This window comes from Embiotoca jacksoni, unplaced genomic scaffold (genome assembly GCF_022577435.1).
Source record: "Embiotoca jacksoni isolate LCO1_2020_lvr unplaced genomic scaffold, fEmbJac1.0.p SCAF_23, whole genome shotgun sequence".
NCBI lineage: Eukaryota > Metazoa > Chordata > Actinopteri > Embiotocidae > Embiotoca > Embiotoca jacksoni.
The window spans coordinates 4,921,366-4,939,703 of NW_027185374.1; the positions used below are offsets into that span (position 1 = coordinate 4,921,366).

The 18,338-nt window shown below is 42.7% G+C and overlaps 1 protein-coding gene across 1 annotated transcript; it reads left to right on the forward strand.

The window, feature by feature from the left end:
* Positions 1-298: 298 nt before the first annotated feature.
* Positions 299-4,593, forward strand: naga (N-acetylgalactosaminidase, alpha). The gene is made up of 9 exons (XM_069158386.1): positions 299-464; positions 1,033-1,189; positions 1,764-1,904; positions 2,350-2,561; positions 2,641-2,735; positions 2,877-3,038; positions 3,181-3,378; positions 3,493-3,633; positions 4,189-4,593. The coding sequence occupies exons 2-9, from the start codon at positions 1,035-1,037 to the stop codon at positions 4,396-4,398; spliced, it is 1,314 nt and encodes a 437-aa protein (XP_069014487.1). The 5' UTR covers positions 299-464; positions 1,033-1,034; the 3' UTR covers positions 4,399-4,593.
* The last annotated feature ends 13,745 nt before the right edge of the window (positions 4,594-18,338 follow it).

Consider the following 18,338-nt stretch of genomic DNA (forward strand, 5'->3'; position numbering starts at 1 on the left):
ACGCCTCCTGTTGGACGTGTATGGTTTTGCTGTGCTCTGTTTTTGGCTTGGTCAGTTCCTTTCAATCAAATAAAAAAAATACTAAAAGTAAAACTTGACAAAAAATGCAGAAAGTGGCCTCAACTTTTTTATTTTTAGGGAATTTATTTGCAGAGACAAAGGAGGGGACAGAAGGAAGTGAAGGGGGGTAAAAACAGAACAGAAATGAAACGCGGCCCGGGTTCCTCCCCCTACAGCTTCCGGCTATGTAGTCAGCTGATAGCGCTCCTATGTCAGGTGACTGCCATTTCCTTTTACATAGCAGCAGCCCTCTTTACTCAGTGCACTTCCTTATAGGAGGTCAAAGAGTTAACGCAGACAGCGGAGCGACGATAAGAGCAGAGTCAGGGACTTGGAAAGGCTGCAACGTTTCATCCGTCACCTTCGTTCAGCTTCCTATTACAGAGAGCTGTCGCTGGACCTCAGTAAGTTGGTCTTTTCACCGTGTTCAGTTTGCATGATCGCATGGCTGTCAAACCTTTTTTTTTTAAATTTTTTTTTAAATTTTTTACTTTAAACGCTTTGTTATAGTGTAAAAAAAAAAGAAGAAACGAAAATACAGTTTATTTTGACAAATTTAATGTCTGTTTATAATACAAAAAGCTACATTGTAGTGCCTGGCATTAACCTACATGTTGTAGTCATAATTCATGTATTGCATTTCCACAGTTATCTATATTTAACTCGAACTCCTTCACAATAAGCCCTGGAGTTTGGTTTAATCAGATGACAGTTTGAGGTTGGTCAATGGGAGAAGTCACCTGGCAGGTTGCTGCAACCAGTCAGGTGACACGCAGCAGTATTTACAAGGTGACTGTAAAGAAAACCCCCCACATAAGTAAAGGTGTAGGTAGTTTAGCTGCGTGTTTTGCAGGTAATCAATCCTCTCCATTAAGTCTTGTGACTGGATTTTGTGCTAATATGCAATATCATCTAACACACAGTACTGACATTTGATTTAACTTGGTGGTTTCTTTTTTTTTTACCCTGTAGGGATGCATTTGGCGGTGCTTGTTTTGACGTCTGTGCTGTCCGTGACCACCTTCGCCCTCGACAATGGACTGATGAGGACCCCTCCCATGGGCTGGATGGCATGGGAACGATTCCGCTGCGACATTGACTGTGAAAACGACACCAAGAACTGCATCAGGCAAGACAAACATCATATGAATATTACACTCTTTGATGTCACACAAGCTCTCTTAAAAAGTAGCAGGGCTGCCACTTCTTATTCGAAATTCAAATATTCGTTTGACCGTAATTGCACTCGAACTAAAATGACCCGTTCAATTTACAATTTACAGTCTATATAGGCTGTTTGAAGTAGGGGATTACGAGGATGGATCAATAACTTCTGAGACTTCTTCTGTTGTGCACCAACGAGGCGCAGCACCATAACGTGCATGGAGCAGGAGGAAAGTATAACCCTATAATGACCTGATCCTGGGTGACCAATTCAAAATGGTGGTGTTTGAATAAATTCAGACAAATGTGTGTCCTTTTACATTCTTTTGAATTTATTTTTGGGAAAAAGTGACAGTCCTAAAATGTAGGTATTAAATACAGCAAGAATGGACGTAAAATATTAATAATGCACAGTCAGAAATACTATTATATGATACACAGTAGAAGCAGCAATCGTAAAAAGGACACCACATCCTACAATTATGTGCAATTGAATATCTTATTCTGAATAATGTGAAATGTTGCTGTTCTGCTTCCAGTGAGAATCTCTTCATGGACATGGCAGACAGACTCTTCGAGGACGGCTGGAGGGAACTTGGCTACGTCTACGTCAACATCGATGACTGCTGGTCCTCCATGGAGAGAGACAAGCAGGGTCGACTGCAGTCTGACCCTAAGAGGTAGAGTACATACAGTACGCTGACGCACACACACACACACACACACACACACACACACACACACACACACAAACACAGAAGTTGTTGTGATTACTCAGTGCAAACACTTATCTCTATCTGAGCCTTGCTGCAGTTTTATTATATGCTGTATCAGCATAAAGTATGATAAAGACAATGACCTTTTAACTCCCTGGAAGATGAAATTTTGGGAATATAAATATTGTACACTACATTAAAAACCTCACTGTTATCATCACAACAAAAACAACTGTAGGCTTTTCTGATCTTCACTGTTTTTATGAGTTTCTCTGCTGCATACTGTATGATGGGACTGTTTTAATCAACATTCAGTGTGTAGAAAAACTTGTATTCAACAATTATTACACCCCTATGTTTTCTGATATTTCTCAATGTTTGTTTGGGTTTGACATTATAACCTTATTAGGTTTCCGGGAGGAATCCATAAACTGGCACGCTACCTGCACGACAGGGGCCTCAAGCTGGGCATCTACGGGGACATGGGCACACACACCTGTGGGGGCTACCCCGGCACCACGCTGGACAAGATCGAAATAGATGCTCAGACGTTCGCTGACTGGGAGGTGGATATGTTTAAATTTGACGGCTGCTACTCCAATGCCACAGAGCAGGCGAAGGGTAAGAACACCAGAGGTTACTTTGACACGGTGTATTATTGAGTTGAAGCTGATTTGAGTTTGGGTCGTGTCCTTGACAGGTTACCCTCTCATGTCAAAGGCTTTAAATGCTACAGGCCGTCCCATTGGGTACTCCTGCAGCTGGCCCGCCTACCAGGGCGGCCTGCCACCAAAGGTACAACCAGCACCTGAGAATTTAGGCTTTATTTTTTGTCATTGGAAATATTTAAATTTATTTAGAATTATATTTTAATACTTTAAATCCACGGTTTACAGTTTTACTTTTCCCCCACACAACACTGATTTATATTTTCAGGTAAATTACACCCAGCTGGGCCAGATCTGCAACTTGTGGCGTAACTATGGTGACATCCAGGACTCTTGGGATAGTGTGCTGAACATTGTCGACTGGTTCTTTGAAAACCAGGATGTCCTGATACTTGCAGCAGGACCTGGAAGGTGGAACGACCCTGATATGGTTTGTTTAACTAACAGAATGTATTTATCTGAATTACCTTGAGATACTTAATTTGTTCCTTTCCCTCATAGGTTAGTATGAAGGTATGAAGGTCGGTTATTTAATTTCATCCTTCATGACTGTGTAATTTTGACCTGCACAGCTGATTGTTGGGGATTTCGGCCTCAGCATGGACCAGTCTCGTGCTCAGATGGCTCTGTGGGCGATTATGGCTGCTCCTCTTCTCATGTCCAACGACCTGCGCACCATCAGCAGCGGCGCCCGCAGCATCCTGCAGAACAAGATGGCCATCGGCATCAACCAGGACGTCCTGGGCATCCAGGGAAGACGCATCGTCAAGGTGAAGCGCTCATGTGTGGATCTCGCTGCTTCTTGCCAGTGATCGAGATAAACATTTCTCTGTTATGTCTTGGTGTCTTTTATTCACATTTTCTCCTCCGTTTCTGTCTGCCAGGAGAAGAGTGGCATTGATGTGTTTTGGCGCCCCCTGTCAGAAGATGCCAGTGCTTTAGTGTTCTTCAGCCGTCGTCATGACATGCCCTATCGCTACCAGACATCCCTCCACAAACTCAACTACACCGCAGGCATCTACAAGGTATGTCTTTACAAGTCTTCTTCACACAGGAAGAAAAATATATCATCTCTGGTACGTGTACGCTAGTCGCACATCTGGGTAAAAGAACACTATATGTACTGTCCATTTTTTGATTGGCTTTCTCATTTTTCACCCAATAGAACACATGTGAACATTATTGGTTCATCCCTTTTTCTTAAACAGTGTGAGGCTCATCTAAAATGCACTTTCAGAGCTCTTGTAGAGTCCGGCTGATTTGAGGAAGGGTCAGCACCATATTGGCATACTAGGGTGGTCGTAATGTTTGGGCTAATCAGCATGTAAATAAACAGTAAACTGCTCTAAAGCTACACTGAGGCATTATTACGTCATGTTTAAAAACAACAAAAAAAAGTCTTTAGAAACAGTTTTTATTCATTCTTTGTCCCTTGTTGCTGTTTGACCTCATTTCGTAAATAATATCTCGATGTCAACCAGACTACCCAACAAACTGAAGTTGAATTCAGTAAATGATTAGTTCTTTTGCCGAACTTCTTCGACCAGTTTACCTCCTGTTTTCCGTCTTCACCTCTGTAGATCCGTGACGTCTTCACCGACAAGATCATGGTGATGAAACAGTCCACGGACTTTGTCGTGTCAGTGAACCCAACAGGTGTGGTCATGTGGTATGTGTCTGCACCTGCCAAACTAAACCTCCAGCAGTACTATAAAGGTGGCAAACTGCTGGGATCTGCCTATGATGATGATGATGATAAGGAAAAGTTCATTCCTCGTGTCTTCCTCTGATTGAACTTAATTTTATAATCCCATTTTTGTTTCTGCCTCAATGGCAGTGTTTTTTTTTAAAGGAGTTAAAGGATTGATTTGAAGGGCACCTTGTCTGGTGTTCAAAGGACTTATTTCTGTACTTCACATTTTTAAAGTGCCTATTCAAAGTAATGAAATTACTGGGCGCTCAGGGATAAACATTCTGCATCTCTACATGTCACCAATCTGTTAATCTGCAACCTCTTATTGTCTGTGGTCCTTCTGTCAAATCATACATTCAACTGAAAGTGATTAGAGCACACCAGTTTCTCTATTTAGAGCATGAGAGCTAATTATTTCATCTGCCAAAACTAACCCAAGATCAGCACTATTTCTCATGAAGTCTCCACTACACTATTAAAACATTTCTTTTAAGGAAAAAGGATAGTCTTAAGTCTTAAAATAAAGCTCAATAAAAGGTGATAAATGCTACTGCATGCTAGTTTTTCTGAGTTCATATTGAAATTCTGCTCTAGTAAAGGATAAATGTCTTAGTCTGTCAAAGGTCTGGATGTTGCACTGGTCAGGGAAACTATTCAAAACATGAAATTAAGAGTTTTTATTAGGAATGATTCCATGAATTATGTGTTTTTTGCAAAAGTTTGTATTTCATTGTGTTTGGATTGATTTAAATCCAGCAGTCGTCATTAAATGATGGGACCCCACAATCCAGAATTATGCCATCAGACGGAAAATGCTGTTTTGGGATCACTTTAGTTGTTGATGATTACGCAACATGTAATCACTGATTACATGCTGTGTACTGCATTAACAGAAAAATAAGAGCTTTACTGGAGTGGCCTTAACCCAAAAACCTGGCAACAGCGGCTCCTGAGAAGAATCCTGTTGAGTCTACTTCAGAGACAGCTGAGGTGCATAGAGTTCATACACACAGATGAAAGTAGTGCACTTTCAGCAGCACAGTGCTGTGATTTTTGAATTACACAGCACATTGGTTTATGAAGCATGTGACTTAAATGGTTTCAGTTCACCTTCTAGGAGCTTCATGGGTTCATATTTTGTCCACTTTTAGCTTTCACTTCCCAATTATTTAAAGTCTTCCTCAATGACCGCTCACAATATACTGCAGTTTTCCCATGAATTTAAAAACACTATATTCCCCGCCAATTAAAATGCTGCCTTACTTCTTAGCTTTTGTGAACTGAATGCATTTTCAGGGGACTTTCATGTAAAAAAAAAAATCGGACTCTTATAGACTGTTTTACTGCAGATCAGTGGAGAACAAACAGCTTTGTTCTGCATTCATATAGCAACAGATTGTTTAGCTATTATAATATGATGCCTCTTGAACTGTGTAACATTTTAATGCAAAGGCCCATCATGCTTTGCATGTACATACATTTAATTTACAGATTTGTTTGCAAGGGGCATTACAATAGAGAAAGATCTTTAATTTAGCCAACATAAACACAGCCAGCAGATGTCAGCACTGTGCTTCAGTTTTATTGGATAACAACATGAGCCGCCTTGTCCCATCCACTGCCAAAAAAATGCACCTGCTCAAGAGCACAAGTACAATCAGCCCATTCGACTTGGCCCATTATCGCTCTTATTATGTTTTACTCTCGTCTGACATCACGTTCTTCTATTTTTTTTTTTTTTACAACATTGTGTACTCTTTTTATACTGTCCTTGATTCTTCTACTGTATGCATCATCTTTTGATTCTTCATTGTATTCATTCTGTTTCCTCATCCTCAGTCCTTCTTTCTCTCCTCCTCCCACTTGTCTCACTCTGCCCAATCTTGTGCGTCTTCACCGCTGACCTTGGCCTTAAAACCCAGTGTTTGCTGACAGTCTCAAGATACTGGAGTGGTCATATGAGTGTAAGCACTGGCATGTGTGCTCCTTCATGTGTATTAAAAAGACTTGGTTTGGTTTGAATGACATGCACAGACACACATGGAAACACGCATGTCCCTTCTAGGTCATTTCAGGCCAGATTGGCTGTGTGACTTGGCTGCGTGTCTGTCTGTGATGGTGCATGTGGGAAAGAGGATCTTTGCCTTTCTTTCTTCCCCATTCAGACATCTCAGATATCCGTTGGCTGGCTGAACACCACTCATCTCTCACTGTCCAGCTCCCTGCCATTTTGAAATATGACTTGGGAGAGAAGTGAGGGAATTATGATAGAGAGAACGACACATGAATGCAAGAAAGATTTAGTCAAAAGAGGAAAAAAAAAAAGTCTATTCAAAGGTGCAAATGAGCAAAGGAGAGGGAGAATGAGAGAGATGAGAGAGAGTGAGCGAGCGAGTAAGGGAGGGGCGGAGTGACGAGGAGCGAGAGCGTTCCTGCCGATGCTCACGTAGGCCCACAGCTGCAGAGGGGCACAGTTGCCATTCTCGTCTTTGTACCGGCCCAACACCCCTGATTCAATTCTGTTGATCCCCCTCCTCCTCCTCCTTCAACCATCACACTCATTTTTGTCACGGTGCTGGTCACACTCTGTGCCTCGCTTCTCAAGTCCGACACCGATCAGAGGGGTGTTTGATGACTCGGGGCTGCACTGGGGTGAAAGGGATGCGTATAGGTGGGAATATATACATGTTCTCAAAGGAGGCCGCACACTCAAAACCCCCGAAGTTGCTGCTACAGAAAAAGACAAGTGATTGAGCTGTGCCTCCTATGTGTCTCCTCCAGTAACTCACATTCGCATTCCTCTTTTTGAATTATCACAAAAACTACAGTTTGCTTGAAAACTGCAGTCTGTGAGCATCTTTTCTTGGGTGCAGAGAGAGACGCACACAAACGCTGTACACCTTGGCTCATCCTGGTGACATCATCACCCCTTCTAATGCTGCCAGACTGCTTGGCTGGGTGCTGACTCATGACATCCTCATCATGTAGTCCTATCCACTAAAGGAAAGATGTTCTACGCTGTTATCTCACCCATTTCCATTCACCATATTGTTATCATTCTGTTTGACCCCTGTTTGGACAATGGAACAGTGTTACTGAGGAACTGAGAAAGAAACTTAGCCGACTGTGGAACCGATTTGTAAAAGCTTCATTTTACACATCACTGTCTTCACATATAACCTTAGAAAATTGCAGGCACTTCTTTTGTATTTCTACCCACCTCCCCCAAAACAACAACAACAACAAACAAACAAAACAAAACAAAACAGGTAACAGGGGCGATCAAAACGTTTCGAGACTTCTCGTTGTGCGTGAAAGGAGCGCAGCACAGTGACGTGCACGACGCAGCAGGGGGAAGATGTAACTTTCGTGAATGAGTATTCCAAGTTATGTTGCTCGAGCAACTTCAGCACCTGAGTTACACAGGAACGGTGAACAACAAATTTTGTGCCAAACTTAGCAATGAAGATCCTTGAAATTCCTTAGAAAGCCTACAGTAATGCAGCAATGAGCCGGGTGAGGTGTTTTGAGAGGCATTTGCGTCCAAAGAAGGGCAGAATTTTACTGTCCAAGACTGTAGAAGTTGTGTCAAGTCAGGAGCACCAGAAATTCGTGCGTTCCACTGTGATGTTCTGAGTCGTCTAATGGAAAACATTTGGTGTGAACGACCTTGACAGTGGCACAAGGGGTTTTCCAACATTACCATGTGCCTGCTTGCAGTTTTAGGCCCGCAACACAGTTGTTGTTCCCTACTACCCGTATTCACTTCTTTATGTTCCCTAACAATTTGACACCAACCTTGAGGTGCTCTCTGCTCAGGTTTCAGTTCCACAGTAAGATTGCAAGTGCGTATGAATCATTGTTCACGTAAAAGCATTTAACACAGCTGCTGGTGTTGATAAATTTGTGTAACTTGGAATACTTATGATGGTCATAGCTTCTCCGGGCAAGTTGCAGTGCCGTACTCGGTTCGTAGGGAACAGGAGCAGTCTCTGAACTTTTTAATTGCCCCTAGTGTGTTCTTCTCATTTACTAAGAAGCACATTTCTTAAATGATTAGCATAAATATGATTATTTAATTTAAATATGTAATGAAGGTATCTATAAAAGGTATGCAATGAAGGTATTAACCCACTCAACTCGTATATGGTGTTGCTTTTTTCTCCTTCAACTCATAATTCTTTGGTATTACTAACTTGATATGATTTTATTTTTCAGTTAGAGCTATATACAAGAAGTTCTGGCAAGCCTTAAATCCAAAGAGTAGTCACCGAGTAGGTTCTTTAGCTCTGTTTTCAAGTTCTTAAATAGTTTTTAGGCTGATTTCCCTCCAACAATAATTTACCTTGGTACAACAGACGTCAACAAGTCATAGATGCTGGTCTTAACTCAGGTTTGACCAAATATGTAGTTATTGTGTTTTGGGTTTCTGGGGAACAGCCAACAACTGCACTATGTAAATGGTATGCTACTTTATTGCTTTAACCAGCTGTTCCATTAGTGCAGGTGAGACTGAGAGCAAAGACCATCCCGCTTTCTTGTCTTGCACATTACCTTTTAGAGGTCAGTTTATAGTTACATTAAGCACTGATTCATCATTTCCTGTTTGTGACAGTCGCTCCAGTCCAGACTGAACACCCAGGTTTTATTTTAAACAAACATGGAAAGTCCGCAAGGTATTACTTAACAGGGACATCTCTGTTGCAGCCCCAGTCTTACCTCTCTAGGTGCAACTTTGACGTCTCTTCCCTCCTACTTTTACTCACTCATGCATTATAGGCAAAGACCAGACACCTCCTCCTCTGACCACTCTGGCTTACATTACAAACTCTTCTCTTCTGTTGGACACTGTGACCCATGAAGCACAGGACAGTGTGCTTGCTGCAGACTCACTCCCCTCCTTTAATCCAAAAGTACTGGGGCATTAAATTGATATAGGTTTGGACTCCGGATGCCTGCTGGAGGTTGTTCTGTCCTGTTCTGCTTAATAGGCTGTTACAGCAGAGGGTGTCCTGCTGGCTGTATGGAGACACTGTTATTTCAGCTGGAGTGAGAGTGTGTGCATATATATCTGCTGGTGTATTCGCAAAACATGTATAACCAGAAAGTACAGGGACAGAGTGTAATGCATAATGGCATTACATCTGCGAGTGTGAAGGGACACAGTTACTGATTCATCTCTATCATTAATAGTAAAAACTAGATTTTCTTGTCTGTAACCACTGAATTTAATCTGAAATGAGTCACAGTTTTTATGAATGAATGCCTGGATTTGTCCACCAGTGGCTGCTGTTCGCTCAGTAAAACAGACGAGCCTGGTAACAGTTTCCACGACGCGGCTGTGTACGAGGCAGGCTGCACGTTGCCGAGGCGTTGGGTTCGCATGGCAACTGGCCAACTGTCAGCTGCTTTCTCACTGGCAGACTGCATGGGTCAAAGTCAGAGACTACAGCCAATACTGCGCTCTCTCCCTCTCTCTCTCTCGCTCTCTGTGTCACACACACAGACACTTTGACTACACACAGACACACTGTCATGATCTCATTCTTTCCCTTTAGCCCTGTATCTCCTCCTCTTTGCCTGTGCACACACTGAACCTCTCATTTTCTCCCTTTTCTATGCGTTTGACGACTTCCTCTGCTGTACAGACAAATCGTCTGTCTCCTGGTTCACATCGGTTACTACAGCCACATTTACTTCCCTGCAGACAAACTGCACATCCGTGAGTGTGTGTGTGTGGTCATTCCTTTCCCCCACTGTATTCCCTGTCTGAGGTTTCATCGCAAGAACCTGATGGCTTTTCTGGGTCGAAGAACAAAACCCCATCTTCAGTTTCCCCGGCTGGAGCAGAGCACAGCCAACACAGCAGCAGTATTTGGCCCAACTTGGCTTCAGGGAGAGGAGGTTAGAAAGGACTGGACGGAGCAGGTGGAGCTCTTTGGCAAATGTGTTTGCATGTGTGTATGTGGCGAGGGTCACATCATAAGAGGCTTTTCAGATTTCCAACTGATATTTGATAAGCATTGACTCGGCAACAATTTGTTACATGATACCATTTGAGCTGCTGCTGATAATGCATCTATATTTGGGCCAAACCCTATAATAAAACACAAGCTTTGACAAGGTTAGTTTACAAAAAATGAGTCATGTGAGTGAGAGGCCAATGAAAATAGAGGCGTGATCGGTCAACAATGCCTCTCGTAACCTTCAGTTGGGCCTGTGCATATCCATGTGCATGATTATCTGTGCTATTTTTGTTTGTCAACATTTGGACTTTCTTTTTTTTTTTTACAGCGGAATCCTTTGGCTTATTTGTCATCTCTTTCAGCTTGTCAGGGTGCCAATTACCGGGACTGGCAGTCTGTCAATCTGTCTCTTGTTCGTACTGTAGCGCTGTGATTAGCTGTGCCTGCTCTAAGTAAAGGTGTCATGAAGAGGTCACAAGAAGGTCGTAGCTTGTCGCTGATAATTTTATTTGCAGCAATGATATCTGCTCCTTTCAGCAGTGATGCTGCACCTGAATGGCACTTTTACCGTATATTATTATTCATGCTAACATAATAATTTTGTTGGTCACATGAGTTTTCCTCTGGCACTATTAGGTGGACATTTGTTTTAGATTGACCTGAAATATTTCGACAGCTACTGGGTGGATTGCTGTGATATTATATACAGACAGTGTTTGTTCTCAGAAGTTGAAAGTTATTGATTATGCCCTCCCACCAATGATAGCCGTAGCATTATGTTTTGGAGTTGTCCGTCTGTCCCATTTTCAATATTTTAGAAACACCTTTCGGGACTCTCTTCAAACTTGGCACAAAGGTTCACTTTGGCTCAAAGATTAACTGATTAGATTTTGGCAATCAAAAGGTCACTGTAATATCTCCTATTGTGAATGTGATATCTCCGGAACGCCTTGAGGGAATTTCTTCAAACTTGGCGCAGATATTCATTTGGATTCAAAGATGAACTGAAAAGATTTTGGAAATCAGAGGTCACTGTGACCTCACACAACACGTTTGTGGCCATAACTTAATATTTACAATGGTAACTATGACAACATTTCACACAAGATTTGTATGAGGCATTTATGTTTTAAAAGTTTATTAGTCAATTATATGAACACATAGGGATTCCTTCAACATCTATCCTACATATGTCATGAGTCTGAACAGATATTGATGTAGACTGGAGCTTAACTGGTTGTCGAAGGTAAACAACCGGAAGGTGGTAATTGCAGTTTTGAATCGTACCCTTCTGGTGGTTTAATGAGGTTCACAGTTCTGGTTTGAGTAAAAATGTATTGACAATCAATTGGATGGATTTCCATGAAACTTAGTTAAAATAGTCAAAGTCCCTGAAGGATAAAAACTAAGTTCAAAACTAATGAAATTCCCATCAGCCTCTGCTGCCCTTTTTGTTTATCGCTAATTAGCAAATGTTAGCATGGTAAACCTGAAACAAACATACTGTTGCATAAGAAAAGTTCATGTTTTGTTGTTTAATTTAGATTAAAATACATACTGTTACACAGTCAAATGAACTTCACTTTGTTATAAGACAACCAAATAATCTTAAAGCTGAAATTATTCATGTAAATACAAAGTGGCTGGAAGAGTTGATCTCGTTCGTATACCAATGACTTCGATATGTTGCTTGGCAACAGTTCTTAAACACACATATACATGCTGTTAAACAGCTTTGGATGTACTTCAGCTTGTACTGCCTGTCTACCAGTCATCCCATTTCTCCCACTGACAGCTGGGAGGACTTTGAGTCAGTTGCATTTTGCTCGCTGTTGGTTCAACAAAATCACACAAGAGCCTGTGGGCCATTCAGCCAGCTATGAAGACTGTAGCCCTGATGAACCACCCACCCTTGGTCTTTAAATCCATGTCATTTGGCTCGCTGTTGACTTGAAAAGATCACAGCAAATGTGGGCCTGACCTTCAGTCGAGCCCCCTCCCCCCCGCCGCCTGCTGCTTAATATCTCAGCAGACATAGTGCGTCTAAACATTAACTCTGGTGACTGGGCACAGTTTAGTCTAATGGAGCTGGCTGGTGAATGTGTGTGTGGTGTGTAGTGAGACAAGGTAGTGTTACTCACCAGTTGTGCACTACTTTAAGAGGATGTCTAAAAGGAGAGATGTCATTAAATATTTATACTTTGCAGACGAGTAGTAGGAGAGGGAAGTGCCATCTGCATTTGTTATGAATTAACATCCTAAACGGCAGAGAGACTAAGCAGAAAGAAGATGCTGCTGCTTGAAATTCATAATGTCTGTCGTAATCAGTTACTTGCAGCGCTGGTTTGTTCAGGGTGCATAAAGCACTTGTTGCACTGGCACAGCAATGACCAGAGTCTTTCTGGCACTACAAGGGCTGGTGTGCACCTGCACTGCACCAGGGAGCCCACCTGGGATGTGGACCCCACATCCACACTGGGGCCTCATTGCCACCTGCAGTAGCGGGCCCCTTTTTACCAGCCAGCATGGTTCACAGTCTCGGAGCGGACATGTGAGCAGCTGTTCATTCAGTCCAGTATGAGCACAGTCGAGGCTTTGTGTGTGGTGCAGAAAAGACCTTCTTGTCAAAATTGTGACGCAAAAATCCCCTACTCTGTGTCAGTGTCAGGGGAGAGTTTGGGCCAAGTCGCAGAGTTGTGTGAGCGTTGTCACGTACGGGACTGTAAATGACTCATGGTAGCACTATGCCAAACAGGTGCACAATCAAATTTTCTTTATCTTGACCCTGTCATTATTGTTCCTGCACTACTGCTTGCCTGGAAGCACACTGATGAATAATTTGCAAGATAGTAAATTGTTATCAACTCTGTTTGTTGCACTCTGGTACACCGCTCAATTATTTCCTCAACTTGCTTGCAACCTCATTTCGGAGCAACAGTATAAGGAGATGCAATATAAGGAATAAAAAATACCTTAAAGTTTCAGTAATAGGACTCACATTACTCATTTACGCGGAACCCTTTTTATACATGGTTTATTTTTATCTTGTCCATTCAACCGGGTCAATGCATTAATGTGACATCCAAGGTCATTTGCATTTGCCCCATGACCACTGGGGGGCGGTAGGGTATTGACGGACCAATGGTGGGGTCTCTAATGTCATGGTTTCCCCCACCTCTGTTGACTGAATGAACCCAAACCTTCATGAATGACTGGCATTTGGAGTCACGTGAGTCTTCGCTGCGACCTTGTCTCCAAAGCACTGGCTGCTCTTATGAATCACGCTGCCAACGGAATCTTTTCCGTCAAACTTTTTTTTCTTTTCACAACGGTAGTGCTATTTTCAGATCATTTGTTTGTTTTTGTCCTCTGCCAAAAACATGAGATCAAAAGTCTTTGGTGGTATGCGAAATTATTGTTTCCTGGAAAGTTAGCACTCTCCTGTAATTTAGCTTTTCTGGTCAGAGGGTACATTAGGTCAAACACACAAACACAAAAGGGAAGAGAGCAGAGGACAGAAATGAAAGTCGGGACTGAGAGAGCCAGAGGGTAAAATGTACAGACCTCAGTCTTCATTCTAAGAGTCCATAAATTACCTGTGGTTGACCCTCTTACCATGTTGCAATACATAGACACCTCTTCCAATTCCACTGGTCGCTGCTCAGTTCTGCAGCAGCTGCAGAGAGAAAACATTCTTCTGAAAGGAAATCTCTGATAAGCCCTAATCTCTCACCTTCATATTTTATGCCACCCAACAACCCATTCTCACCCGCTTGAGCACTTTGAAGTCCTGAAAAGCAACCATTGTTTGTTTCAGAGCAGGACAAAAAAAAAAATCTGCTGATCTGCCACTCATGTGAACGACATGGAAATTCAAGACATCGGAATTTCAGTTTGAGAACGCCATAAAACGGAATAATGGCTTTGGAAATGTGTGACCTTGATGAATGTGCTTTGCGGGGGCCTGAATGGAAATATTGTTGTGGGAGGATTTATTGTGGTTGTGTGTGTGTGGGAATTTAAAAACCAGGGGCTGAGAGAAAAAGAAAATGTGACAGATTTCATTTTAATCTGATGTTGAGTTTCCTGCTGTTACAGCCTGCTTGCTAAGTAAGCACGTATACACGCGTGCATGTGTTCACATTCATTCACATAGTTTATAATTATTTTAGCTGGATAGAACAAAAGCCTTGTTTTCAACACCTGTGGGAAATATGACTGCATAAAGTACCTTTGTTATTAGCTGGTGTCAAATATTTGACTTTGTCATAACAAACACCTGTCTCTCACGACCACACACACGCTTGCACACACACTTGTTTTTGTCACATGGGCACACACTGCACTGAGTTACATAAATTCCATGGAGACTTTAGTGTTTTAGTTTTGCTTTATTAAAAACATTGTAACATATTCATAAAAATGCAACGTATCGGACTTTGTCAAAGACAGAACAATTAAGGTGGGTTTATTTACATAATTGTTCTGTCACGCAGTGAAACTAAACTCATGCACCAAGTCGGGGTCCAGAATCCAAGACAGGAGACCAACCAATGTTCCTCCGGGCCATAACCCTCCCAGGTATTGGAAACCACGGCCCCGGCAGCGGACATCCAAGAGGCGACGTACAGTATATGCGGGGCCGCCATCAATGAGCCGGGTGGGAGGACGGGGTTTGGCCGGATGGCTCAGAGGACTGGAGGTTACAAGCTTCAGGAAGGATACATGGAACACTGGGTGGATTCTCATAGAGTCGGGGAGCTTGAGCTTGATGGCGGATGGGTTGATGATCTCCACAAAGGGGAATGGACCAATTTAACGAGGCGACAGTTTTTTGAACTGTGTGCAGGTCCTGGGTGGAGAGCCAAACCTGTTGACCAGGGCGGTAGACAGGACGGGAGTGCGGCGCCTGTCCACCAGATGATTGTTTTGGTCCGACGTATGAAACAGGGCTGCCCGAGTGTTTCTCCACATCTTTCTGCAGCGGCGAAAGTTGCGTTGCACGGATGGGACCACGATCTCAGCCTCCTGGCAAGGAAACGGGTGGTTGGTAACCTGGGGTGGCTTCAAAAGGTGACAGTCCGGTGGCAGAGGAGGTGTGGTTATTGTGGGCGTACTCCGCCCACAGGAGTGGGGAGTTCCATGGTGAAGGGTTTGACGTAGTGACACAACGGAGGATGGCCTCTAGCTCCTGATTCATACGCTCAGTCTGTCCATTGGACTGTGGGTGGAACCTGGAGGAGGAGAGGCTGGAGGTGTCCCCGAGGGCGAGACGGAACACCTTCCAGGCCTGCGAGGTGACGATGTCCACTGGTATGCCATGGAGTCGGAAAACATGGAGGACCCGGATGTCGGCGCTCTCACGGGCAGAGGGTAATTTTGGCAAGGGAATGAAGTGAGCAGCCTTCGAGAACCGGTCCACTATGGTAAGGATCCCTGTGTTGTTGTCAGACGTGGAAAATCCGGTGATGACGCCCAGAGCAATGTGGGACCATGGGCGATGAGGAACCAATAGAGGTTGCAGGAGTCCAGCAGGAGTCCAGCAGGGGCCCTGTGAGACGCCTTGTTTTGAGCGCTTTTGAGTGACTGGAGGCGGGCAGTGGAATGAATCCACACCCTCCAGACACAGACCAAAAGATAGAACACATGACAGACAAAAACAGACAGGGGAAAAAACAGGAAACATGAGCAAAAGGGTGATCGGAGAAAACAGAGGAAAAGACAAACAGAGACAGGCGGAGATCCGGACACTTCCTAGTGTTTTTTTGCCTTTGCTTGTGTGCCCAGATCCCAACAAACCAAATGTGGGACACGCAGTAGGTTAGTGCGGGACAATGTGGGACACACTAACAATCCTGAAAGGTCTAAAATTTTGAATTGTTTATACAACTTACACGTACAAATGACTACCGTACTTTCCGGACTATAAGCCGCTACTTTTTTCCCACGCTTTGAACCTCGCGGCTTAAACAATGATGCGGCTAATTTATGGATTCAACGGGTTTTGAAAGGCTGGACTGCTGCGTGTTGAAGAGGGCAGCATGAGCTCAGCGGGGAATTTGCCTCCGGATGAAAGTAACAAGAGCGACAATGAAAACAATCCAACATCGGATGAAGCAATTCTGAGGCTATTCAACTCCGACACCGAAGGAGATGACTTCAGTGGTTTCAGTGCACAGGAGGAGGAAGATAGTGACCAATTACTTTCTTGGTAGGCTACTGTTTACCACTAATTTTTTATTTTTGTTACAAGCCGTGTTTCGTTAAAGCCTGTGTAAAGTTAATTTGTTTCAATGTACCGGTAGGCACCTGCGGCTTATAGACATGTGTGGCTTATAGACATGTGCGGCTTATTTATGTTCAAAATAATTATTTTTTAAAAATTCAGTGGGTGCGGCTTATATTCAGGTGCGCTCAATAGTCCGGAAAGTATGGTATACAGATTACAGGTTAGGCCTTAAGTATGTGAATGACCAAAGCAATATATTTTATTATAATGGAACTTTATGAACTGTCACTCTTCGTAAATACAGTAAGCATGGAAAAAAAAAAAGCGTAAGTTTCACAGTAAATGGTCATATGTGGTGCTAGCTTCCAACCACAGTCTGCTGACCTGCATGATTGGGAAGGCTCCACAGTGTGGTAAAGGCACGTTATTTCAGCCACTTTTCTTATCTGTTTGGCAATCATTCTTTGGTTTTCAGTATGCATCCAATTCTCTTTTTGAGCCACACATTTCTTGTGAGATTCACATCTACTGTGTTGTCTAGCAACGTATACTCCCCATTATGAATTTGCAACATTGCAAAAACTGCAACAAACTCTCTAAGAACCGTCTTTCACTGGCTTCCCCCAGTTATAAGTAGAGTCCCGTCTTTATTGGAGCTGTATTTCCTTTTCGTTGTGGCAGTTTCCATCATATTCAGCTGCTTAGCTTGTGACTTTGTCATGACTTGCAATTTTCCCTGTTGGGCACGGCACTGGCATTAAAGATGGTGACAGACTAACCTGCACTCCACCCACGTATGCAGTTTGATTGACATTAAGCTCAGTCCCGTGAAAACACCCTTCTCTGCTTTCTTCACAGCCTTTGGACAAAGTCCGATTTTAGAAAAGTATCTGTCTTACAGTGTTGACTTTTAAAAACTACAGCCAATCAAAATGTGGGACATTATCCCACTATGTAGGACAAGGGATAGAAATGCTGTGCAGTCTCACATAAAGTGGGACATCAGTCCATGGCTTTGCCAACCAGTCAAGTTGCAGTTTACATTCAGATCTGTCCAGACTCAGACAATATACAGTAGTGAATAAACTACAAATTCTAAAAGGCGACCTTCACCTTTGAGGTCTAAAATCTACTGTTTGTTGCTAAGTCCAAGTGAATGTTTGTGCCAAATTGCAAGAATGTCATTAAAAACGCATTTCTGAAATATCATGTTCACAAAAATAGGACTAAATAAGTGAATTTGTATGCTAAAGTTTAAGAGAGTCCATTGGAGCATTCCTGAAATATCGTGCTCATGATCATGGAATTTTTTAGACAACCCAAAACCATAATGTTTATGGCCACAGTTGTCACCGACACAGAAAGCAGCTTTGGTGTATTTTGTGTAGCCTTACCCTGCAGACAGAAGTGTTTGATTCCTCTTTATGATGAAGGATGAAGCTTATTTCTGTCGATGGCTGCAGCATACAGAAATAAATTCTTGCTCTCTTTCGACTTACATCTAGATTTAAATCTGTACTTCAACCATCTCTTAAAGTTAAAATAATTGGAAAAGTAGCTATAGGAGCACCTCAATATGAATTCCTAAAAACATGATCTATTTATGTATTGAAGCGGTGAAGCTATACACATGCCAGCCAGTTTGACTCTTACCTGTTTCTTTTGTGTAGTTTGAAGCTTCCTTTCAGTGGCCAGTAACCCTGAACTAATAGTATCATCAAGATAGCATTGAAAAAGACAAAAGGAAGTTTCAGAGAGTTTTTTTTTTTCAAGCAAGATATCTAGATATCCTGGCATTATCCTTGCCCATTACTTATCTTGAACTTCAGCATAATCACTACA

Excerpts from the sequence above, each read along its gene's own strand:
- naga (XM_069158386.1), top strand. The coding sequence starts at position 1,035 with ATGCATTTGGCGGTGCTTGTTTTGACGTCTGTGCTGTCCGTGACCACC. Across the intron at positions 1,905-2,349 it reads CTGCAGTCTGACCCTAAGAG|GTTTCCGGGAGGAATCCATA; the intron begins GTAGAGTACATA and ends TAACCTTATTAG. Across the intron at positions 3,379-3,492 it reads AGGGAAGACGCATCGTCAAG|GAGAAGAGTGGCATTGATGT; the intron begins GTGAAGCGCTCA and ends TCTGTCTGCCAG.